At 43.6% G+C, this 26,397-nt stretch overlaps 1 protein-coding gene across 1 annotated transcript in view; it reads left to right on the top strand.

Moving 5' to 3' along the window:
* The window catches only part of PPM1L (protein phosphatase, Mg2+/Mn2+ dependent 1L), a 298,549-nt gene extending 273,695 nt beyond the window's left edge, over positions 1–24,854 (top strand). Inside the window, exons 3-4 of the mRNA XM_028103102.2 lie at positions 20,920–21,081; positions 24,251–24,854. Of these exons, the coding sequence (XP_027958903.1) occupies positions 20,920–21,081; positions 24,251–24,597 (509 nt within the window). The 3' untranslated portion in view covers positions 24,598–24,854. The remainder of the gene's footprint in view (positions 1–20,919; positions 21,082–24,250) is intronic.
* Positions 24,855–26,397: the final 1,543 nt, after the last annotated feature.

Genomic DNA, 26,397 nt, shown 5'->3' with positions numbered 1-26,397 from the left:
TAAAACACACACTTTTCATGATTATGTGGTACAGAGCCCCTTGGTGGAAGAGGAGAAAGTAAATTTTGAGAGACATCAACATTGCTTTTAAGTCTCTAGAAAGTGGTTTTGACTTGTCTTCAGAAGTGCAGAGAGCTTTGTCTCATTGTTTGAAGGGGAGATACAGCTTCTTTTTGTTTTGGATATTAGAAATACTTGCCAAGAAATGAATAAAAAGAATAAGAGATACAGGATTAAAATGACGCGAATGGGAGAAGTACAGGGCGAAAACTCACCCACGTCAGAATGATTGGCTGATTTCCCAACTAAATAAAACCATGTCACATATGAGTATCAGTGGTGATTCCTGCTACAGACATTAAAGTGACTCTACAGATTGTTTCAGTCTTCCCAGTTCCAGGACTGTGGACAAGTCCATTTTCCCTGCCAAGAATGTAAGTGGCTTCTGTGAATCCCATGTGACAATATTTCTAAGAGATGGTTTTGCTGTCTTTAGGACATAGTTCAGGCTTGAACACATTAGGTCTTTTTTGCAGTGCTTTTCAGTTTATAGCCTAACATATTTAGAAAGGGTCACGATAACCCAGCCAGCTGATTTCAACATTTCTTACTTGTCTCCAGTTAAGAGGCTGCACATGTGATATCCTCTTTTATTTTTATCGTCAGAAACCACAGAAATAAAGGGGGAAAGAGTATACCCGGAAGTCTGAATCAAGCTATGACTCAGATTTCCTAAGAAAGTGAAGATCAGAATCTACTTTGACCTCTTCAGTCCTAAGTTCAGAACCACTTTTGGGGCAACATTAACTAATATCCAAGTTGACGACCTTTCTGCCTTTTTGTATCCCTCCCACAAAAGTATATAGCACATCTTCCCTAATCATCCTGTTCATACAGTATTCTCCTGACTTGACCTATCTTTATTGCTAAGTTCTTTACTCCTGGGGAATGGCTAAATTTTAAGTGTATATACGGACGACAGTGGTTCCAGGGTGTGTAGGTTTAAGCCCCATCTTCTCCCTTAACACCTATATGACCTTGGGAAAATTACTCTTTGCGTCTTAGTTCCACTATCCATAAAATGGGAATGCTGAGAGTTTTATTTAATAGAATTGCTGTGAGAATTATGTGAATTACTATGTGTCCAGCACTTAGAGCAATGCTTGGTACAGAGTAGGTGCTCAATAAATGTGAGCTGTTGTTATTCTCTTTCAGTAAATAGTGAATTTTACATATATATAGAGTTGGGTGAAGCCAAGCCAGGTGCTGTGCAAGACATTACAGATCCGTGAGGGAGTTTTAATTGCACAGTATGCATTCCTTTGTGTTATCTGGGGATTTTTTTCCTCTTTATTCATGTTACCATCAGTCTCTTTGCTCGGTACCATCAACCTGTGGTCACCAGTCAGGGCATTCTATTTGTGTTTAATGCTGGAAATTCAAGGGTGCTTTCAGAGCAGAGCTCCATGATTTTAAGAGATTCCCATTAAAGCTAAAAAAAGTATGTGACAAGTCCATTTTCCCTGCCAAGAATGTAAGTGGCTTCTGTGAATCCCATGTGACAATATTTCTTTTTTTTTTAAGATTTTATTTATTTATGTTAGAGAGAGAGAGCTCACACAAACAGGGGGAGGGGCAGAGGGAGAGGGAGAAGCAGACTCCCCGCTGAGCAGGGAGCCCGCCCGATGTGGGGCTCGATCCCAGGACCCTGAGATCATGACTCGAGCCGAAGGCAGATGCTTAACCAACTGAGCCACCCAGGTGCCCCTACGTGACTATATTTCTTGATCCATTGAGGACTAGTTCTCTAGGAAGTCCCTCATTTTTTAATCCTAAAAGAAGTCAGTATTCAAAGTAAAAATCCTTTAAAAAAATTCTTCATATTCTGATCTATGCTTTGTTAGTTTAGATTTTTATTTTCTGATAATGGTAACCATTAGCAAACATTTACTGTGATGGTTTTAAAGATATGCCCATATATTCCTTGATGCTTGTTCCTTCAAGAGATGGAGCTTAATCTGTCTCCTCTTGAGTGTGGGCTGGACTTAGTAAGTCCCTTCTAGTGACCAAAGATGGTGGGGAATGACCAGATGTCATGTCTGATATTAGGTTATAAAAAGACTGTGACTTCTGTCTTGGATGTCTCTTGTGCTCTCCCTTTGTTTCTTGAATCACTTCCTCTGAGGGAAGTCAGCTATCATCCTGGGGCAGCCTGGGGAGTAGGAAGTCAGCTGCCATGTCATGAGGACACTTGGGCCGCCATCGGAGAGACCCACAAAGTGAGGAACTGAGACCTGCCAAAAGCCATGTGAATGAGCCTGGAAGTGTACTTTCCCCTCATTGAGCCCCAGGTAACTGACAGCTTGACTGCAAATTCATGAGAAACTCTGAGTCCCAACCACTGAGCTAAACCATTCTAGAATTCCTTCAGAAGCTGTGTGAAATAATAAATGTTTTAAGCTGCAATCATGATGAATGACTCTATCTTGTATCCATTTCTTCAGCAATAGACTAAGTCACACTGCCTCACATAATTTGTAGCAGAAGGCTAGTTATAGGTTGTATATAACAATAAGTGTGGCCAGGAGGTTTTATTTTTCTTTTAAAAAGCAAAATTGACTCTATCCTGACACTTTTCATTCTTTATCGTAAGTACATCTCCTTGGTGCATATTATAATTCAGTCTCTCCTCTTTAGTGATTAGTCTGACAATCATGTGAAAATTCTTCCATTTTCTTCAGTGGTTCTGCCTCTTACCAGTCAAGGAAGAGCCAGCCCCAAACACTCTCCCTCTGGAAAAATGATCCCAGTTCTTGGTGCTCTGCCCTGTTATAAAGCAGGGTAACTGAATGGGGAAGCTGTATGGAGGAAGCATGTATTTTTTTTCATCTGAACCTATCTTAGTATTGGAACCTCCAAGGTTCAGTTTCTCTTAGAATTGTATGAAGCTCATACCTCATCATATTTTAAAATATAATACATAACTTGTACCATTTGGCAAATTTAGGTAGAAGGCATTGAATAAACCTGCCTTCCATCTGCTGATCAAATGGAGTCTGAATTAAATAAACTTCTCCAATATAGTTGCTAAAATCTGATTTCTGCAAGCCTTTGGTCCTTTAAAAGTTGACCTCCAGAAAGGTGGTCCTAAATCTCAGGCAACCTGTACTCCCTTTGGAAACTAGGTATAAATCTACCAGGTTTGGGTCTAGGATAGATTATTCCATTTGTGGACATTCTTGAAGGCCATAAGAATTTGCTAGAGTTCGTGATCATATTTTGAAAAGTATTAGCTGTCAATCCCTCGATGCTAGGTGAAATACATTCTTTTATCTCTGGATAATCCTTTACTTTCTTCTTTATATTAAGATATTTCTTTCATGGAGTGACAGTTCAGCGTTTTGCGGTCAGAAACTTTCAGTACAATACATAGTTTTATAATTATTTTTAAATTATAGCCTTAGAGATTTAATTCTTAAATAGTGCTAAGATACTCCTCCACCCCTCCTTTATTAAAACTCAACTGAATGTCAGTTAGCCATCGTAACAAAGGACTGATATAACATGTGTTTTTAATTTAAGATCCCAAAGGCTGGGAATTTCCCATTGTACATTCATTTAAATTTGCCAGCAAGCAAAAGCTCTTTAGAAGGTTAAACATATAAACTGAAAATAGAGCAAAAGGAAATCAAGTATTGGAAAATGGGCACTACAGCATATGGTCAAAGCTTTTACTATAAATTAGGTAATCACAGAAAATTCCATATGGATGATTTGTGAACATTCTAAAGTCAGGCTGGGAATTTGCTTCTTTATCATGTTTTCTTTCTAAACACAATTTTCTTAAATAGCATGTGGGTCCATATTCATATTTATAACTCGGTGATGTTTAAGAGCTTTGACATTTCTTAATGTCACTAATTTCCATATTAAGATTTGACATATATTTGGACTCACGTTAACTCGCATGTCCTAGTCATCATCACATGTAAAGAATATTTGAAAAATCTTTCTCAGAGTATGGAAGAGGGAAAAAGATCCCCTTTCGTTGACTTCCTTAACCCTCACCCCCATGCGTATATACACATACACACACATACATGTACACATATGGTCCGAGCTTTCCCCCCCACCAGCTTTGTTCCACTAACTCGTATTCATCAGTCAAAACTCAGCTCAGATATCTTCTTCTCATACCACTGCAAGCAGGTTTCTGTGCTCACCTCTCTCAACTTCAACCGAAATAGAATTCTTTTTCTGTTCTCTCCCCTCTGGCACCCCACTAAACTGTGACTTCTTCACCTCAAGACTGCATCTTTTGTTTTTGAGTTCCCAGTTCATATCAGAATGCCCGGCAAGGAGTCACAGTTCATCTGAAGCTATTTATAACCAGAAAGGGCTGGTTAAAAGCTTGCTAAATGAATGAATAACTTCAGCCTCCAGGCTAGCTCGCAGATGAGTTCAGAGGCTATATATGCATCATTTATAAGCTCAACCAGAATCTTGTTACAGCCAGAGCGGCAGATACTCAGCAAGTAAGAAATAATGCCACCCTGGGGTTTATAGCTCCTTCAGGGGCTGTATGAAGCCAGGCCAACATGGGAAACCACATGCTGGGGTGCCCTCCCGCCCCACATCCCTGCTGCCTGGCGGTTTGCACTGTCTGTGGGCCAGGATCACCTCTGTGTGAGCGAGGCTCCTGCAAACATTTTGCCTATTCAGGAACTACAAGGAGTGAAGTAGGTGAAGAGAAGCATTCCCCCTGTGGGGCTCTAAACAAAATTCAATTACATGAATCATACTTCATGTTTAAAAACCTTGTTCTCTGTTCAAGTCAGAGGTTGGCTTCATTACATTGGCCTGGAAAACAGACTGGCGACGAGTGAAGAAACTACCTTCAGAAGAAGCCAGTTCAACTTGGGGTGGATCCAAGGGAGCGGTGGGGACGTGTGAAGGTTCACTTCTTGCTGCTAAGCAGAGGGGGGGCTTTCTGGGGATGCCGGGAGTAGAGCTCAGATAAACGGAGGGGGTGCCCCTTGAAGTATTGTGATTTTCAGCTCAAAAGATGTCACCGGCAGTTCACATAGTAAGAAATTAGGGGTCAAGAGGGGATTTAGACCTATTTAGAGCACAGTGTTGCCTGTTTAATTATAGAGTCTCGTCCTTCTTACCTGACCCAGCCAGCTCCTTTATCAGTTATGTTCCTGAGACTCATGCCTTAAGTGTCAATTTCAGCTCTTGGGCCCGTAACTGCTGAGGCTTTCTTTTCACACTGGGAAAATAGGAGCTTTTGGGTTCAACAGAGACTCGTGCTAGCAGCCTGGAATATGCCCCAGTTCTGAGGAGGTGCCCAGAGTACCAGACTGAGCCGCTAAAATGCAGCTTAAGTTCTGATTCCCTTGCAAACCAGGTGCCGATCTTAGTTCCTGAGCCTGTTGCCTCATTTAATAAATGCAAATTAATAATATCACTCAAGATCACCGGAAGAAGTATATGACATCACTTCACAAACTCTGAATACTATCCAGGCCTCCATCTGCTGCACTGGAAACGTTACATTCTAAATACCTCAGGGCCCCTTCCAGAATGACTTAGTCTCAGGGATCTGGGAGACGATGTGTGTCCAACGGTGTTTCCAAACTGATCAGCCCCTCTCCCTCACTTACGCCTTGGGGTTTTCACTTTATTATTTTTTCTGCCCTCCAAGAAAACCACGTCCTCATTTCCCAGCTCAGCCATGTATTAAAAAACGGTTTAAAAAAAAACAACAAACAAAACAACAAAACATTTTATACAGCATTAGTACACTTTAACAAAAAGTTTTCTTTGAGTATTGACTTTATAGATTGTCCTGTACTCTTCTTTAGTAGAAGCACATACAGACTTTAGAGAATCCTTAAATAAAGCTGTTTGCTGCCCAAACCAACCACACTCCTGAGAAGGTTCTGCATCTTAGAGAAAATTTTAGAAGCCGGACTGAAGGTGTCAGACCTGGGTCCAAATTCCAGCTCTTCCACCCAAAAGCTTGCGTGACCTCAGTGAGCCTTGTGTTCCAAATCTACACAGTGGATGGGTGATGATGATGATGATGATACATATTTGGTCAGACTAAGTGAGGTCGGGTATGTGCGATTGGCAGACAGAGTGCCTGGCCCACTGTAACTTGTGTAGATAATGACTTTCATTTTCTTTTGTGACTTGAAATTCTGTAACTCCTCCTCTTTTGTCTCCTGCTCGCTCGCTCCCCCGACCTTGCTTCAGCCTCACCTTCTGTAATGTGACATCCAGGCAGCCAGGGCCTGTAGCAGGAACCACCTGGCTGCTTTGGAGAACTGGCTCTCCCTGGGCAAGGTTTCTTGTGCAACAGCACAACAGCCTGTTCCTGCTGCCCTCCACCCTCGATGGTCATCCCTTGTCCCTTTCTGGACAGCAGCATCTAATCGTGTCATGTGGTAGTATCCCAGAAGTGTGATGTCTGCAAACCCAGAGACTTCTGAGCACTGCCTGTGATGAGTCTGGGGCCTGGCATTCTTCCTGCTACCGTTTCTTCCAAAATGGAAACAGGGAAGGCGAAGCAGTAAGGCTTATTGGTACTTCAGTTGGATAGCCTCAGTCTAACTGAAATGCCACGTTGGTTCAGCAAGGAAAATTGAACAACTAAACGAAGTCCAGTCAAGTCATTGTGGGCCATGGCAGAAGACACTCAGTGGGAAGGAGGAAATAAATGCCTGACATTAAGAACACAAAAGTAAAAGGCACTGAATTTGGTAAAAGTGAAATAATTCCTATAAATGAATTACATTAAATGTGGAAAATTAAGAAAATTTTTCAAAAAAAATTTTAAACTGACTTTAATAACCAGTATTTTCTTTTTGTTTCCATCGGATCCTCTTCTGTGTATATTTGCATACCTATTTATTGAAGTAAATGAAAATTGGAATATTTTATATAGTTTCTTTCAAGTAAAAATAGTAATGTAATATATTTTTAAAGAAATTTTATGTACAATTTTACTTCATTTTTCACTTATGAGTACTTTCTCATGACAATATGTGTTCTTCAGAAACACTAGATTTAATGTTTATACTATGCTTATTATTTGGATATTTCATAATGAATATATGTCTACTCATTTTCATTATTTCTATTGTCTTGCTGTTTTAAATAATTCTGTGAGGTCAGTCCTTGTACATGAAGCTCTGTTCATATCTCTGATTATTTTCTTAGGATAAAATTCAAGAATTGGCATTATTGAGTCAAAGAATATAAACAAATGTTTATTCTGTTCTTTGTTTCAAAAGTGAAATATGAAGAAATCCCCTTTAGAAAACTGTTCCTTTCATGCGTTTTTATTGTACAGATTCTTTTTTTTTTTTTTTACCTCTTTCTTTATGCCAGATTTTTTTATGCCTCTTTCTTTTGGCTATGCAAATTCATTACCCTGCTACACCTTCAGGAGAGGGCAATGGTCAGGGTGCGTGGGTGGCTCAGTCAGTTAAGTGGCTGCCTTTGGCTCAGGTCATCATCCCAGGGTCCTGGGATCGAGCCCCATGTCGAACTCCCTGCCCAGCTAGGAGTCTGTTCCTCCCTCTCCCTCTGCCTGCCCCGCCCCCATTCATGCTCTCTCTCTTTCAAATAAATAAAGAAAATCTTTAAAAAAGGGAGAGCTATGGTCTCATTTCCTCCCCATCATCCTCCCTGGATTTCTCCCCACCACCTACCATCTCCCCAAACTGAGCCAAGCTCCTTCCCTGCCATCGCTCCCATCCACACACCCAGGCTCTCATAGCACTGTCAAAGCATTTGCCAGGCTGGGTTCTAAGGTCTGTTTCCATCTGGTCATTAGACAGTAAATGCCTTGGGATTAAGAACTGTATCTTGTTTATCTTTATTGTTCCAGCATCAAGCCTAGTAATTTGCATGCAGTAGGCACTGAATGAGGGAACAAAGAACATAAAGCTATTTAGCATGCATGCACATACACAATCTTGTATTTATTATTAGGTACAGGAGATTGATGTATTAGAAAGAGGAGAAAGAGGGTCATTTTCACAAAATAACATGGCTGTGTTTGCTCAGGTTTTTTTTTTAAGATTTATTTATTTATTTGAGAGAGAGAGAACGGAGGGATGGGCAGAGGGAGAGGGAATGAGAATCCCAAGCAGATTCCATGCTGAGCTTGAAGCCCAACGTTGGGCTCGATCTCACAACCCAGAGATCATGACCTGAACGAAAACCAAGAATCGGGGTCGCCCAACACACTGCACCACCCAGGTGCTTGGTATTGTCCCAGTTGTTGAGGCATAGATGGGATATCACTTTTTGGTATGTGCCCAGATGGGCCAGAAGGATTTTATCCGATCTTCGGGACCGCGGCTTGCCTGGAGACACAGCTTTAGAGTCAGTTTCATAGTCCATTGAACCCAAAACAAGCTGGAAAGTTGATAAGTATTGGATGAAATTGGCCCCAAATCTGATTTGGTTTTATTTATTTGTTCTAAACGAACATAATTATACAGCCTTTATTTTGTCCCTTTAAATGGGGATATCAGTGACTGTGTTGTGTTTGGATGGAAGAGATTGTCTGGAAATAATTTATATGTAACTGCAGAACCTGCCAATGGCATGCTTCTCAAGGGCAAACTCGGCTTTGGAGACTGTTTCTCCTTCCAGCTAGAATTCTTCAGTAATAGATGTGTGCTAATTGACTTGGTGGCCAGGGAAGTCACGTCTGGTTATCAAACATTGTTGGTGCTGGCTATAGTATTTTTAAAATTAAATTTCATACTTGCTAGGCCAGGGTAAAATTTAAGATGTGTAATGGGTAATAGACCTGAGATATCTATCCTCTATCTATCCATCCACACACACTACACAGCTACAAAATAAACGTATAAAGATGTGTCTTCATTTATCTCTCTAGAACTGAATATAACTTGGATTTTGAATCCACGTTGGATCTGATTCTAAAATCTTGCTCTCTTTACTTCCAGGTATATTCCATAATTTCCTGATTTTTCTCACGTTCTTCTATTAAGTTCATGTTTTCATTCCCCTCTTCCCCAGGGGTGATCTGAGTGTCTGAATGTTGTTACTGTCCTGGTATATCTGCTGGGATGATCCAGGTCTCCAGAACCTGTGGTTGGAAGGCCCACTCATCTCAGCTCTGAAGCACCTGAGAGTTGCCCTTCCTCCCTCAGGGGAAGCCCAGCACTTCTCAGTGGTTCTGTTTCTTCACACGAGGCTGCCTGCCTTAGCTCATTCAACCTTTGCGTCTCCATACCGGGACAAAGGTTTATGATTGCTTGGGCTGTGCCCTGGAAAGCAAGGTCTAGGTCTTCTGTGCTTCAAGCTCCACATGATTCTTCGAGACCTACACATCAAAGACTCCCTCCTGTTTTCCTCTTTGTCTCCCCTCCATCCCCCCAAGCCCCCACCACTTGGCCAACCTTAGTGGTGGGGGGCCAGGAAGGGAGGACTCACGAGCGGGAAAACTCGCTGTTTGCTCCATCTTCATATGCCTGTGGTTTAAGTCCAGAACCTGGACTGATGGATGTTCAAAAAGATTTTCTCTTGAGAATACTGTTTCTTTGTGAGCTTCCATAGTCTCTTTAAAGCTCAAAAGCTAAACATGACTACTTCTTTCTCTTTGCACTTTGGCCACAGCAATCCGAGTCTTCCCTAGGATGACGAATGCCGCAGACTGAATGAAGGAGAGTCGTGTACACGCAAGGGGACAGGGACTTCAGGGGATATCTCCAAGTGGCCTTCTTCCAACACATGAATACGTAAATAGATTTATAGCTATACAGTAATTTAAGTAATGATAACTGAACAAACTCAAAGGCCAGGTTTGTTTTAAATTGAAACCAAAGGGAAGAGGGTTGATTCTACACTAAGAGAAAAAAAAGTCAAAAGAAGTGTAATTAGTGGTTAAAGCACCAGAGGGCTCAGGCTGCGCCCCTCGTTTTCAGCCTTCCTCTCCCCTCTTCTCTCTCTGCCTTTCTCCTCTCTGCCTTTTATTAAAAAGCAAATGGCCCTTTTATAAAGCTTGGTTTCCGAAGTTCCTATTATACCCACTCCCACAGCATTCATAAAGAAGCAGAGACAGCACTTGTAATTTGCTGGCAACCCTAAAGAGAAGTGAGATATCTCACTGAAGAATTCTCAAATAACGTGAAGACATGAAAAAATGTACACAGCACTTCTCTGGCTTGTGTAGGAAGCATCAAAGAACCATGCAATTAATTTTATTTATCATTAATAGATACTGGGCTTAGGACCCAGTATGTGATAATATAATTATAAGTTAAGTTCAGTAGCATGCTATCATCTGAACTAAATATCAGCAGTAGTTATGAAAAGTGTATCAGTAGGCATCACAAAAGCTCGTCTGCTTCCTTGTACCTCAAAATAGTCATGCCCAGCGAGTATAGATAAAAGCTCCTGTAGCAAGAGGACCTCCTAGGGTTTTGTAAGTCTCCCCAATGCATGCAATCAGTTTAATAGGAACCAACTCTCCTTAACATGTTCATACTTAACTGAAAAGGAAGGATTAGAAGGCTGTCCATAAGCCACACTCAAGGGTGAAATAAAGATTATTATTACAGCATTTGAAAGTGAAGTTGAAGAACATTTCAATTTCAAAACAGCAAGCAAGAGCAACAGACGACACATCTATATTTTAACTCTGGCAAAGTGTGAAAATTAAGTGAATATCCCATCAGATTCTAAAAGCTTGAATTATGACCTCTCCCCACCCCATTAAATAGATTATTTTTCATATTTAGGATGTCACACCTCTTTTGTGGGAAAAAAACCTTTCTGGCACTGATACACTGTTTCTTATTTCTTCTAGTCATTTTATTAATAAATTAATTATTTATATGTTTGCCAAGGAAGAGCCCAAGTATACCTAAATCTAGAATTAAACTACATAGCACTAGGGTTTAAAATAATAGAATTTGTCATCCACTTGACTGGCTCACATTCAGCCAGTGTCAAGCTCAACGGGTGAAATTTTTGCTCAGGCAAAAATCTCACTGAGGAAATGAAAATTCACAATTTGTAATAGACTTTTTCTCATAAAATGTTATTCCTGCCACTGTGCCCTCTGGAATGTGATGGGGGGGGAGTTGAGGCAGCTTTGGGTTGCAAAGGAGGACCCAAAAAGGTGCGATTTGGGGGAGCTATCTGTGCCCAGCCCAGGGACTCATATAAGCCTCCCTGCATATATGGGTGTGTCCCATCCCTGCTTCCTCCCTTTGGAAACCCACAAAGATAGTTTGCCATACTAGTACTTCAGATCTTGAGTAAAGAAGTCCTTAATGTGTCCTCAGTAAGACTCACATGTGGCCTTAGAGATGTTGCTAACAATATTTCATTCTTCAGGTTGGCTCTGGGGCTCCTACCAGTCTCTGTGTGAAGTAGAAACCCTCTAATGTGCTCTTCTGCTGGAATTCCTCATTGAGTGGCCTTCTTCTATGGTGGCTTTCTTCCTGGGGTGGGTGGGGGCAGGATACGGCCTTAGAAGCAGGGTTCCCCATATGTACCTGAATATGTATTTTAGTGATTTTATGGAGATTGTAGTAAAATGTCTTAGGGAAGAAATACCTTTTTCTGCTTTGCACAGAAACATTGAATATGGGCTAGCAACAGCCTGCCTCCAGGTTGAAAGCAAGGAACACTCTGGCAACACACTGGTTGAGTTTTGCCACTCTCTAGCTGTGTGACCTTGAGCTAATCCCTTAATCTCAGTTTTGTCATATGCAAAATGGAGATTATAGTACCTCATAGGCTGTTAAGATTAAAGAAATTACCTATGCCAAGGACTGGGCATAGGGCCTGACTCTAGTAAATGGTCAGTATGTGGTAGTTCTCATCACTTGGCTGGTACAAGCCTCTCTACACACATAGATCTCTTTCCAGACGCCTCCCACTCTAGGCTCTCATAGCATAAAATAACTTTCAGGCTCATTACTACTGTAAGACTCATTACAGTGGAACTATTGGTTTTTAGTATGAATCGTTAATTAGTATTAATTCAATAACCTTGTGCACGGAGTTAGCCGAACGAGCGGTGATTCTCCCGGCCCAGCTACATGCATTAAGGTAACGTTGAAGAGGGCCTGCGTCTGAGGGAACAAGGACTCAGGCAGTAGACGAGCTAAAAGGAATAAAGAAGGAAAGATTAGAGCTCCCTCTTTAGTTTTCCAGACAGCAGATCGGCCCTGACAGGTCTGTCTCTGCCGTGGCATTAATTATTACAAGAAAGACTGGCGAACAAGCTCTGAGCAGGTCAGCTTTGGTGGACTTAAAGATTATGCAGAAGGGGATGGGGGCCAGGGAGTCTTATCTATAAACTACCTGGCGCTTTACTGTGTTTCAGGGCCCAGCACAGCGCTGGCTGTGGGAGGTGGAGGCTGGAAGTCCCCGCTGACAGTGATCTTATCATTCCCCGTGATTCTTTCATTAGTGACTGCCTTTGCGGGCTCTTTTTCCAATATGTTGCTCACCAATATAATTTCTGTCAGTCACCGTGCCCGGATGTCATCTAGGCCCTGGAATTGTGTTATTGAGCTAACATTTATTGTAAGAATTTTACAAGATAAACCTGTTTCTCCTCATCCTATAAATGTGTTGGTTTCCCTATGCTGCATATATTGAATGGCCTTCAGGCTGTTGACACCTTCACCGAATCCTCTGTCATGCATCTGTGTGTGTGTGTGTGTGTGTGTGTGTCCCCGTCTCCCCCTCCCCTTCCCTACCGCTGGCGACCTCCTCTCCACCCCACCCCCAATCTCTTGCTCCCTTTCCTAAAGAAAAAAATGGCACTTTTCCTTATACTTTTACAGAAGACTTGATGTCACAGAGGGGCATCACTATGTGGCATTGTGTGGGAGCGTGTCCTGGAGCATTATGAAACAAGGTTCCCAAGCCATGTTCATTCTACCTGGTTTTCCCCATTCTGCCCAGCCTCCCACTCCCACTCCCACTCCAAGAAAAAATAAAACTATTTGCATAAGAAAATGTGGTAAGGTGAATTTCAGAAAATAAAGATTCTCATGACTCCAGCTTTTATCTTTTTAAAAAAAGATTTATGTATTTATTTTAGAGAGAGAGAGAGCATGTGAGGGGGGGCACAGAGGGAGAGAGAGTCTTTTTTTAAAGATTTTATTTATTTATTAGAGAGACAGGAGAGAGATGGGGCAGTGAGCATGAGCAGGCACGAGCCAGGAGGAGAGAGAGAAGCAGGCCCCCTGCTGAGCAGGGGATGATGTGGGGCTTCATCCCAGGGCCCTGGGATCAGGACCTGAACCGAAGGCAGATGCCTAACCGACTGAGCCACCCAGGCGCCCCCAGGGAGAAAGAGTCAAGCAGACTCCACACTGAGCAGAGCCCGACATGGGGCTCCATCTCGATCACGACCTTGAGATGACGACCTTGAGATCACGACCTGAGTTGAAACCAAGAGTCAGATGCTTAACTGACTGCACCACCCAGATGCCCCTCGTGACTCCAGTTTTTAAATCACAGCTGTGGGCATACAGAAAGTGGGGGTGGGGAACACAAGGGGTTGAGGGTAATGTGCTTTGATTGGCACCAGGGCAGGGAGTTCTGCTCTGAGGAGAAGTTGAAGGTAGCTCTGCTAGAGATAAGGTGAGGCTATTTGGCAGGGGGTGGGGGAGCTGCGGGGCCTCAGGGCAGCTGAGCCTTGCTTGTCTGCCACTGAGTCACTCACTGATGGATAGTCACTGATGGTAGAATTTGAATCTGAACTTGAGCTGTCTGTGGGCCGTGCTGCTGTCACCATTGTCACTGCTGTTCTCCTGGGCTTTGTTTCCACCTGTACCGAGATTGTCAGCTCTGCTTTTCCTGTTTTATGTCTTGTGTACTTTGCTTTATGCAGTGGATCTGCTCCTGAAGTGTTGTGAATACGTTTTGGTTTTAAATGACATATCATGTTCATCTTAATACAGAAAAGTATAAAGAAAACAAAGTGGTCTAAAATCTCATCACCTAGATAGCCCTGCTCATATATTTTTTTAATAAGGGTGTGAATATTTACATGGTTAGAATATATATATTTACAAAGTCCAAAGCGTGAGTCATACCAGTGCTACCACTGGTACATGTTGTAAAAGCACCTCATGTCACCTCCGTGCTTAGTATCAATGCTTAGCATCGCCCTTAGCATTCAGAGCCTGTGCAGTGTACAAAGCACTATTATTGAATGAGTGCTATAAGAAGAAGCACTTTCTTTTAAGGGACTTTCTGATTTTATATATATATATATATACAACAATGAATAAGGAAGGCATCACCCTGGCCCAAAAAGAGGCTGTTAGTCTAATGAGTCAAAGAATCATTTGACCACAGTTGCCTTTTCTTTGGCTTGCACTTTTTTTTTTAAATAAAAGCTGCCAACATTTAGAAATCAGGAGAGTTCACATAACAATGGCTTCCCTTAAAAAATCTGAAGAAAGGGGTGCCTGGCTGGCCCGGTCAGAAGAGCGTGTGACTCTTGATCGCAGGGTTGAGTTCGAGCCCCACGTTGGGTGTAGAGACTATTTAAATAAGTAAATAAACTTAAAAAAAATCTGAAGAACTATTCACAAGGGGCCTGCATTCCCACATGGCGGTGACCTTCTTCGCTGAGGAACTGCTGTCCCCTTCGCAGGTGTTCGCCGCAAGCCCCACTCACACTCCGTGTTGTGGACCTGACACCGAAACCCGAGGCGTGTTGTGCCTTGTCTTCCTGCCTGCCCTCTCTTAGAGTAGAAAACACTTCAGGGGAGTGCCTGGGTGGCTCAGTCATTGAGCGTCTGCCTTCAGCTCAGGTCATGATCCCGGGGTCCTGGGATCCAGCCCCCCATCGGGCTCCCTGCTCGGCGGGAAGCCTGCTTCTCCCTCTCCCACTCCCCCTGCTTGTGTTCCCTCTCTCGCCGTGTCTCTCTCTGTCAAATAAATAAATAAAATCTTAAAAAAAAAAAAAGGAAAACACTTCAGAACCCGTGCTCCTGTCAAAAGTAGGGGGATAAAGCTACTCCAAGAGGGCCACGAGCTTTTTCTTACTGGCCCACTTCCCTGGAGACATTCGAGTTTGCAGTTCCAATTCAAGAGCAGCAGGGTATTAAAGTTGAAAAGGACCTAGAGGTCAACTCATCCCAGCTACTTGTTTCTGATTTCGGAGAGGTTTGGCTGCCTTCTGATTGCTCGTTATTGAGAATTTTCCCTATACCAGCTTTGTTTAAGTGAATACAGTCACATTTCTATTACATCAACTTTGTGTCACATAATCAAATTTTTTCCTGACTCTCAAACTTTTCTGTGACTTGCACCAAGGTACACTGTAAAAGGGGGCTAGTTGATGGGGACCATTCAGAACAGAAAGGTAGAAACAGGACACAGAAATCTTGACTTCTGGGAGTAGGAGGAGAACAGCCTAGAATAGGAAGAAGCGCTGATTGTTAAAGTGGAATCAGACGATCCAAGTGTGTGACCTGGCCAGGTTGTTATCCTCCCCAAGACCTAGTTTCCCCATCTGGAAAATGGGGACAACCATGCCTTATCTTGAAGGGTAATGCAGATTAAGTTACACAATGTGTTTAGCATTATAATGAAAAATTTCAGTCCTAGGGTCTATCGTTGTTATTACTAGAGTAATCACTCTGGACTCCCAGGTGACTGGGAGTGACTGTTTACTGGGAGTACTGGGAGTACTTTTAGTCATGTAGTCACTCAGTACATACGCCTTGAGCGGTGACACCATGGATAAGACACTGGAAGTTTCTGTGCCCCATTTTCCTGTCTGCTCAAACGGGGGGAATAATACCTGCCCCTCACCCACCCCGACGAGTCAGGAAATCAACTACAAGTGTGTTTGTGAGCCACTTAGTGGTATTTATAGTGCTGAGCAAATTGTTATTACCACTTTGCTATTAATTAAACTAAGTTTTAAAAATATGATAACTAGGGTTTCCAAAGATGCGTGAACTAACCCACGTTACTTAACCTCCCTTAGGATTTCCATTTTTCTCAGGGCGCCCCGGTGGCTCAGTCGGTTAAGCGTCCAGCTCTTGATCTCAGCTCAGGTCTTAATCTCAGGGTCGTGAGATCCATGCTGGATGTGGAGTCTACTTAAAAGAAAAAAAAAAGAATTTACATTTTTCTCAAGCTCAACTCACCAAGTGAATGAAGTGCCTAATATCATCCAACCAGAATATTTAGATAAGTCTAGAAGAGATTTTCTTGTGTGCCTTTACTTTGCCTCCCAGAAATTAAATCAGAGGAGAGAATGCTGGTTTAGAGGAATAGACTAATGACTAATTTGCATTTGTGGGTTTTCCCTAAAGAAAACAAGAATTAACAGGACAACGTGAAACTGTGCCTGATTTGCTCAAGTACAGACTGAGGTCAGAAGCAGACACAGAATATGCATGTAATGACTACCGTGAGGCACTTTTATCACTTCACAAGGTGCCACGGCTTTGGAGGGTGTGGTGAGGATAGAAGCCCTACCCATGTTTCACTTGCATTGGACCAGAAGCCTCGACTGACTGGATGGAAGAACTCGGGATAGGCCTGGGCAGGAGGCTCTTTCTAGTTACGGGCAGTGTGCCTGTGAGCGGGGTTATACTTGTACAGGACGGTCCTCATGTTTTGATCAATGTGTAAAATGTATTTTGCTACAGTTGAGCATCTCCCTGCTGTGGCAATATCTGGAAGATGGTGTGCATTGTATTATTAACCTAAGTGGACATGTTCAGAGCAAGTCAGAAGGAGCTTAGCATTATGTCAGATCGGGATCAAAGAGACAGCGTGTGATTATTTATTCATTCATCTGTTACTTTGTTTATTCAGCAGATATTGAGAACCTGCCATGTTCTAGGCATCAGCACTGTAGTAGGGAAGACAAGCAATGTCTTTACCCTTGTGAAGTTTATATGGTACAGGGGAAGATTGGCATTAATTAAATTGTTTAAATAAATATACAAGATATATACACAACTGTGCGTTGTGAGGGCAGTGAGGAAAGTAAAGAGGAGATAAGATCTACCCCATCAGAGAAGACCTGTGTGATGATGTCACACTTGTACTAAGACATCCCATATGCATTAATTGGCCAGTCAAAGACAGGGAAATATACTAGGCAGAGGGAACAGAAGACAACAAACGGACTGGCATGTTTGGGAGCGGAAGGGGGGGAGAGCAAGGGAAAGAGTAGCATGATATGACATTGGACAGTTTGGGTGGGGGCCAGACCACGCAGCACCTGGCCACCATTGTTTTCACCTGACGCTGAAATGGCAGCGCTTAGAAAGGACCGTGGCTTGGGCTAGAGTCAATGCAATGAGAACAAGAGAGCTGGAGGGGGTTAAGATGTACCTTAAAGGTAAGAGTGGCAGAACTTAATGCAGGACTGAATGTCAGGAATGAGGAAAAGAAAAGAAACAAGAAAAACAAGGATGACTCCTGGCTTGAGTAACTGGATTGTGGTGCCATTTTCTGCGGCTGGAAAGTTAAATAACTTGCCAGACCTCACTCGATTCGGACACTGAAGTCTAGTCTGTGTGAATTTGCTTTTTTCATTTTTTTAATCTGTGAAGTGAGGTTAATAGGTTATATAGGTTTCCAAGATATCTTCCAGATTTGCAATTACATTCTCTGCTAGATTAAATTGTTAATATAGACACATCCTGAGGTCTTAAGGAATATTGTCAGACCCTGGCATGTGATAAATAGTACTATTAATGAATAAATCTTTTATATCAAAACTTGTGGCCAAAATTTGGAGGGTGTTTTTTTTCCTTATGCAAGCAAAAGAAAAGGTGATTTTGTCCATTTTCTCTTGGACACGATGTTTTTCTGGAGTCTTTCAGCAACAAGGTAGTTTGTTCTATAAAGTAAGATTACATTACAGACTATCTCTTGCAACCCCAAACTACAGCTGCAAGGCCCAAACGATAAATTGCCTACAGTGAAGCAGTTTTTGAAGATTATGCTTGGGCCGCCACTCAGGATACAGGCAGGTTTCTATAGAGAGGGAAAGGTGACATTTCAGTGATCCTAAAAACTGCCTGCAGCTCTAATCCACCATCTGGGGCTCATCCGTTTTGGCCAGGTCTAAGATTCTATTGCTAACAAAGGCAGTCCCCGCTGTCTCAAAGCAATAAATTTCTGAAATACACGTCATGAGATAGATCGTTTTTACCCATGGAAACAATGGAATTGTGTCCTTGACAAAGGAATTGGCAGGCCAGGAATCTTAGGTATATGCAACAACACGTGAGTAAAGCAAAGCAGACACTCTAAATCCACCCAAAGACCCCCTTATTGGACTATAAGCCCCAGAACCAGGTAGGATGCTACAAGGAGCAGAAAAATCCAACTTCAAAAGCCATGAGCAGTAAAGATATTTAATGTCTCATGGAGCAAGTCCTTTTGAGGCTGGTTCAACCGTTCCGTGATATCTTAGGGACTCAGGCTCTTTACCTCTCTGCTCTACCTGCAGCAGAGTGCCTTGACCCGGAGGCATATTGCCTCATATTTCAAGATGGCTGCCACAGTTCTGGAAAACAGGTGAGCCAACACTGGACCAAAGAAGTGGGTCATTTTCTTCATTGTGTCTCCTTTAGTGAGAGAGAGAGCCTTTCCCAGAAGCCCCAAGCAGACATCCCCTTAAGTCCTTGTCTATGGAGCACCCAGGTCTCCCACCGCCCACTGTCTAGAAGGTAGGACATTACCCTAGACTTGTTCCCCTCTCCTTTATTTCCTTCACTCTCTATGACCTCTCCATTCAGGCTTTAAATAGTCTGTCTCCTACCCTCTATCTCTATGTTTACCACATTAATTCAGATCTTCATTATCTCAATCTTTCTCTCTGGTTCCACTTTATCTTCCATATTGCCACTGAAACGATCTTTTAGAACACATATCTCATCATGACACTATCCTGCTTAAAACCCTTCAGTGATTCTTAATCACATATGTGATTACATTTCAGTTTTTTTTCTAGCTGTAGGAATGACCTCTCCCTTCCCTCTTTTATTAAAAAAAAGACTTACGTGGAAGCTCAGTACAGCTAACAGATGGGTGTAGACCTGCTGTGCTGAAATGGGGTGGGGAAAGGGCCCAGAGCCAGGTGGATCCCTCTGTTCTTCTCAAAGGGAGGCCGCAGAGCCCTTCCCTGGGTCCCTGGCGGTACAGGCAAATCGAAACACCTCCATGCCAATTGATACGGACCTCAGGTGTCAACCAGGCTAGCGGCACAGGCTTAGATGGTAGTGGAGGCCAGGGTCAGGAACATGGTCTCTCAGAGTGTGCAGAGTGAGAAGGAAAGAGTTAGGGTTATGAATGCACTGCCCCCAAGCCATGCAATATTCCAATAAAGTTTCTGTTTCACCTTCAGACTTTACGAACGTGCCTTATAGTCTCTGATTGTGTTAGACAAGTTAACCCAATCAGATGCTTGAGGATAAAGTGAGAATGGTTGAAGAACAAAAGGCAACTAAGAGCAAAAACTGAGAATAACAATTTCTAATGGTATGAATGGCTATCTTGGTGTTTACATTTTCATTTTTACAGTGTTTTTTACAGGTAAAAGATTTGCAATTTGCTTGGAATCCCTAAGATTAGACTTTTTTTTTTCTTTCACAAAGCTTTTCATATCAGAAATCCTGAGCTGACCAATATTTCATGTATTTCCATTGCTGACCAAGGCAGTTTTGAGTTAAATAGGCGTAAGAATGGAATTTCAAACTGAAATATAATACCTGAATATGCTAAATATTCTAATTATTCTCCCTGCTCCTGATATTGACCTGTATTTATTCTGTGTCCACTTAAGAATTCAGTCTTGTTTATTGTTCTGTGAAGGCTAAAGAGCTGTTTAGGTGCAGTTTACATTCTGTTATAGAATAGGCCTTCTAAATGAGGAGGGAAATATTAATGAAGACACTGATGGATAATTTTCACAAACAAAGGCGTTAACAGTTTCAAGCAACAGCTTAATGGGTCGTACATTTCAGCAGGCATTTGCATACTCAGTGACACTGTCAGGAGGGAGGGAGGAGAGAGGAAAGAGTCGGACAGAGGACACCAGGCAGAAAATAAGGCCAGGCTCCAGGGGGACCACACTGTCCATCTCTATTTGCTTTTATCCACTCTCATTTCAAGAGGGGTTTGAGAAGAGCTTGTCCTTTTGTGTCTTTTATAGGTTCCAGGCAAGCAGGTCGTCAGTCTGGCTCCCCTTCTGACTCTGACCACCCCAACCCCCACCTTCCATCTACCTAGATCTCATTTCTGTCTTCAGAAGGTTTTTCTGCTTCTGCCTTTATAGTCTGCCCCCATTACACCCTGGAGCTGACCTGTTTCTGGCTGCCCGTCTTTGCATCAGACTTTGTGTAGGCAAGTTTGTATGGGCAGCTCCTTCACGGCGCCATAGGATCAGGCTGTTGGCATCTGTCATTTACTGCCTCGTCCAGACCCTCCAGCCGAGGAGCTCACAAGACCCCGCCTCCTCCCCACTTTCAACTGGGGCTCCACAGAAATGAGGCACCAGTGAGAAGCAAAAACAAATATATCAACTGCCAGAAGCTTCAAACTGATTTTGATTCTCTCCTAATCTTTTTAAATGTGATATGTGTTTAAATTAAGAGGAGCAGAAACAAAAATGATTTGGGAAAATGATAATGTTATCCTAGCCTATTTCAGTAACATTCTAACATGGTTAAGAAAACTGCCTGTCAGATTTGATCAGTGTTGTTGAAGTGAACAGCCATCATTCTCAGGAGTGTCTGGAGTTAAATTCTCACCCAGCAGGAGCAGTTTTAATGGCTGAAGAATCCAGTAACAACAAGAAATAGCTGAATCTCAATGCACCGCTGACCTCTTACAATGCCTCTCTCTGTTTCCCAGGTACAACGTGTCTGATTGCTCTACTATCAGATAAGGACCTCACGGTGGCCAATGTGGGTGACTCGAGAGGGGTCCTGTGTGACAAGGACGGGAACGCCATTCCTCTGTCTCATGATCACAAGCCTTACCAACTGAAGGAGAGAAAGAGAATAAAGAGAGCCGGTGAGCTTGTGAGCACCTCCAAGTGCTGCCTGCCGTCCTGTCCGGTGAACAGGGTGGCTTGCTTGCATTGCCTGTGGGGGATGAGACGTTCGGTTACCCCGTGACTAGTAGATCAGCACAGAGGATGCTGCTGAGGTAGCTGACACTTGACTTTGTGACATTTCTTGTCGAATAAGTGGCCACCGAACTTGCCCTTCCTCGTGGCCAAAGATTCCAAAAGAGCCCCCCAAAAAGCCCTTTCCTAGTTTAAAGGCTAATGAGATCTTTGGGCTCCTGCTTGCCTCACCCTGCTTCCCTCCAGCCACACCAGACTAGCCGTTCCTCAAATGAGCCATGTTTCTGCCAGCTCTGTGCCTTGGCAAGCGCCAACCCCACCAGCCAGTGGATAACAATTACTTGTCCTTTAAGACCCAGTTTAAGTGTATCCTTTTGGTAAGCCTTCCCTGTCACTGCACCAAAGGCTCCCCCAGTCTAGGTTAGGTGCCCCTTCAGTTTCCCCACATCCTGTGTGGGTAACCTATTGGGTTACCCTTCACAATATGGACATACTTGGTTCTCTCATCTGTTCTGCCTTCCTGATTGTGAGCTCTTTGAGGGCAGGAATTTGGTCTTGTTCTTTCTGTACTCCCAGCATCTAGCTCAGTGCCTGGCACAAGTAAATATTCTGGGGTTGGGTGGCAGCGGGGGAGGGTCTCTTTTCATATTTTTTTCAACATCTAGAGACTGGGGATACAAACTTACATTCTGGAATTGGGATGGGATGGGGGAATGTTAACAATAAATAAGTAAAAATAAGTAAATTATCTAGTATATTATAAATGATAACTATTATGAAGAGACATAAAGCAGGCAAGGGAATGGGGAGTATCGGGGGTGGTCACTACAGGCCTCACTAAGGTGATATTAGGACAAAGACTTGAAGGAAGATTATCAGTTGATGATTACACTTTCATGATTCACTTTGCGGGATTCTTTTCTGCCCATGGAAGGGAGGACTCCCTCCCTCTCCAGACTGACAACTGCAGCATGTTGGCTGTGCATGATATGCCAGGTGGCAGGCCCAGCGGTCCAAGGGGAGCTCACGTACCCTGGGCCTCTAACCAGAATGGGCCCCTGCTGTCTGGGGTAATTGCAGTTGACTTTCTCTCTCTACAGGTCAGCCTCTGCCCGGAACCTAATCAACATTTGAGTTTTCACAGTAAGAAACTGTACTTTTGAGTCAAAAACTGTTGAAATGTATTACAACCTCCTGCTTCAGTAACTGCTTGAGATGCAGAATAATTTTTAATGAGAGCTTTAGTCAGGCTTTTTGTTGGTGGGACGGAACAAATGATGTTTTAGGAGTATCCATCAAGCTCTGATGAGCTGCAAGCAGTATGAGCAAATACTCCAGCTTCCTTACTTACAAAGACACCATTTCCCTCTGAGTCTGCTGTGACCCTGGACTTAAGATTCAGTTAACCTACTCTTGTGGAAGCACACGCAAGGATGTGTGTACAACACCTGGAAATGTCATCTTAGCATCCTGCGTGCCCTTCTGCAATGGCATTCCCATTGTATCCTATCTCCTCGTCCTTCCCATACCCCCCACCTGCACCCCCATCCTCCAGGGATGCTTTATAGAGGCCGGTTTGGACACTGTCTCCAAGGAGGTTAATTTAACCTGTGTCAAGGGTGTATTTTATAGCAAGGCTTAAGGGACAGTGATTGGTGTTATTACCTTGATGTGTATTTTCTCTGACCTCAGCCTTCCCTTTCAGGACGCCTTTCCCTGTCCTACTTAGCATAACAATACACTACGACCAGTCTGGGCCAAATACGAGTTGGTCCTTCTGTCTTAACTCCTTTTGTTGTTTCCAACAACAGCAACATCAGCTGCCATTTATTGTTTGCTCACTCTGTGCTGGGAGCCAAGCCTAGTTTTTTACATATGCTTTCTCTTTACTTAATAATGTTATCCTCATTTTACAACCGAGGAAGTAGACCCTCAAAGAGGCACGTGTGCCTCTTTGGCACACAGGACACACAGCTAGTGAATAGTGGGACGAGAATCGAGACCCAGGACACTGACTCTGGAGCCCATGCTCTTGCTTACTAGACCACACTTCCTGGAATGTTCTCATACATCCCTGCCCATAGAAGTCCTACCCATCGTTCAAAGCCTCGCTTTATTGCTCACTCTTCCCTGATCATCACAACCAGGTATCATTGCTCCTCCTCCATCTGACTACAGCATTTAGCAGGTACTAGTTTCTTCTCAAAAGAATACTGCTTTGTGCTTACAGTTGTTAATACATGTAGCTTTTCCTTTCTGCTAGACTATCTGCTTCTTTAGAGAAAGGTCTGGATCTTGTATAACTTTATAGCCTACAAAATGCCTTGCATGGAGTATACATTTGATAGATATCTGACAAATAATATGTGAATGAACAAAGCCCTAGCTCCCTTAAAGAAAAAATAATAATAGGTAATACTGAATGCATGGAATACATGTGATACACAGGCACTATGCTAAGTGATTTATACGGAGTAACTCCTTTATTTCTCACAACTCAGTGGAAGAGGTACTATTATTGTCCCCATTTTGTAGCCAGGACAACCTAGAATCAGAAAGCTAGAGCTTCTCATCTGAAGTGACAGAGCCAAGAATCAAATCTACGCAGTCCGACCAAAGAGCCTGAACCTTTCTCCACTGTGCTAAAATACACCCTTCTTTAATCCCGATTCTATTTGGGGAGCTGTTTTGAGATCTAGATGCACCCAGGGGCAGCCTAAAGCTAAATGAAGTAGCCCAGTGGTGTCTCTGGTTCCTGTCCTCATGCCTTTCAGCGCTCTTTGGCCATTGTCCTCGAATCCCTACCCTAGGGCTACCTACTGTCAATCAAGGAGCCCTAAAGGTGTTAAGTTAAAACCAATGCCCTCACCTATATGTATCTGCCTACCCTCACTATTTTTACTGATATATTCCTCAGAGCCTTTAAGATGAGGATCTCCTGATAAAGTGTGAAACCTCAAGCCATGCGGCGGGAAGGCTGCTCCTTCCTGGCAGTGCCCAGGGGAGGTGAGGGGTGCATACGCAGGAGATGAGCCTTGTGTGCGTGCACCCAGACTCTCCCGTGTGTGTGAGATACCAGCTGCTCAAGCTAATGAGCTCATTCTGTCTTTGCAGGTGGTTTTATCAGTTTCAATGGCTCCTGGAGGGTCCAGGGAATCCTGGCCATGTCTCGGTCCCTGGGGGATTATCCGCTGAAAAATCTCAATGTGGTCATCCCGGACCCAGATATCCTGACCTTTGACCTGGACAAGCTTCAGCCGGAGTTCATGATCTTGGCATCAGATGGCCTCTGGGATGCTTTCAGCAATGAAGAAGCTGTTCGATTCATCAAGGAGCGCTTGGATGAACCTCACTTTGGGGCTAAGAGCATAGTTTTACAGTCATTTTACAGAGGCTGCCCTGACAATATAACGGTCATGGTGGTGAAGTTCAGGAATAGCAGCAAAACGGAAGAGCAGTGAACCCTTCCGGGTCTTGGCTTCCCTTGCCTAAAGGACTCTCAACACACTGGTCTCTTCTAATGTAGTGAAAGCGTGGGAGTTACAGTTAGGATCAGCCACCTAGACGTGGGATTCCCCGCCCTGGTGGGCATAGGTCTATATGCAGTAATGAACAGAGGGTGCTCTTGGCCCACGTAGCTGAGAGGCTGGAAAATGGTTTCTTCATGTGTTCCCAATTCTTTCCTCCGATGTTCAAAATATATAAATATATAGCTGTAGATTCACAAGTATGACGTGAACGGCACATGTGCCATATATTCTCCCCTTTGGGATTCTTTTCAAGACCTCTTCCTGGATTCTCCAGGCATCAGACTCTGTCCTGTCTTTGGAGTGGTGCACAGAGCAGGCCTCCAGAGCTGCAGGGGACGGCCTACCGTGGCCCCTGTGAGTCTGGGCGGACAGGCCGATGCCCGCTGCTGAGCGGCAGAGCTATCCTGAGAGGGCTTTGTCCTCCTGAGCCCAGCTTTTCTGCTCAGCAGCAGCCCAGACACAGATGTGAAATGGTTTATTATTCCGTGGCCGCTTTTGGAGACGGGGGGGAAGTGGGAGGATGGGAGCCGCCTGCACAGCAGACATAACCTTTTCCCCTGGCTTCCTTTCTTACTTAAATAGACTCTGTGTGCCACCTGACCTGTCTTCATGCGTTTATCCTAATCGTGCATGACCTTAACCTTTTGCTTCTACCTTACCTTATGTAATAGGCAGCTGTGAAACCACCACCAGACGCCACGATTTTTTGTGTACCAAGAAACCTATTAGGGGAAATGAACAAAGCAAATCACAATACCATAATTTCTGCACTCTTTAAGGGTAGATAGAGGGAAATAGTGGCCAAATAAGTCACAGTGCCCCCTGGGAAATCTGCTGTTTGCGTTAGGAAAGAAAGCTGGGGAGGTCACCACCCTGAACTGAGCTCCGGTGGCCATTTTTATGCGGGTTTTTTTCCTTCTCTCTCTCCTGTCCCAGTAGCTTTCAAGTGTCTTTCAAGCAGTGTTCTGATCGGCACAGCCTTGAACTGCATGTGTGTTCCTTGAAGCCGAGGACAGAGTTCCCAGCACAGCTGGGCATTTGGTGATAAAATGCTGGCACATGCTTCCCCTTGACAGTGGAAAGGCAGCTGCCCGTAACATTTGGATGCAGATCACTGTCCACACCAGGTAGCTTTCCCCAGGCAAGCACAGCCCGCGCCCCCCTGCCCTGCGTGCCGTGGCAACCATGCTCGCTGGCTGGGAATTCAAGCCCAAACCTGTATTGGTAAGTGGCTCAGAGTTATTTCGGGGCCAGTCTTGCCGCTCTTCGTGCCCTGTCCACCAGAATCATGTTTCCAACCTCAGTGTTTTATAAATTAATTGACCGAGTGCTGGGTCGGCCCGTTTGCCTGACTGAGGTGGCTCAAACAACCAGACAAGATTTTTGTTGTGTCCCTACCCTTCTGTGTCTGAAATGCCGAGGTGTCCACCTGGTTTTGTCTTTCTCAAGTGGAAACATTAGTCTTTAGAGCTTCTCAAAGGTCCAATTTACTGGCCACCTCCAGCCCACAGTGCCCCTCCCTCCCTTGCCTTTCTTCAACTGTGGAGCTTTCCCGAAGCGGCTTCCAGGGGAGAACTTGGGAGGATGAAGTTTCCCTTGTGGCTGCCAAGGGCTGCAGCCTGACTGGATTCCTCTAAGCACTTACCGTCTTTTGACTGCAATGAGAATTAATAATGGTTTCCCAAGCGATTTGCTCACTTTTGTAAACTGTAGCATTAGAATTTCCAGCAT

This window comes from Eumetopias jubatus, unplaced genomic scaffold (genome assembly GCF_037043125.1).
Source record: "Eumetopias jubatus isolate StellerSeaLion01/CBP00866 unplaced genomic scaffold, mEumJub1_p1.0 scaffold_1, whole genome shotgun sequence".
Taxonomy (NCBI): domain Eukaryota; kingdom Metazoa; phylum Chordata; class Mammalia; order Carnivora; family Otariidae; genus Eumetopias; species Eumetopias jubatus.
Note: the sequence above shows the minus strand (reverse complement) of the source record. Positions and strands in the feature narration are given on the sequence as shown.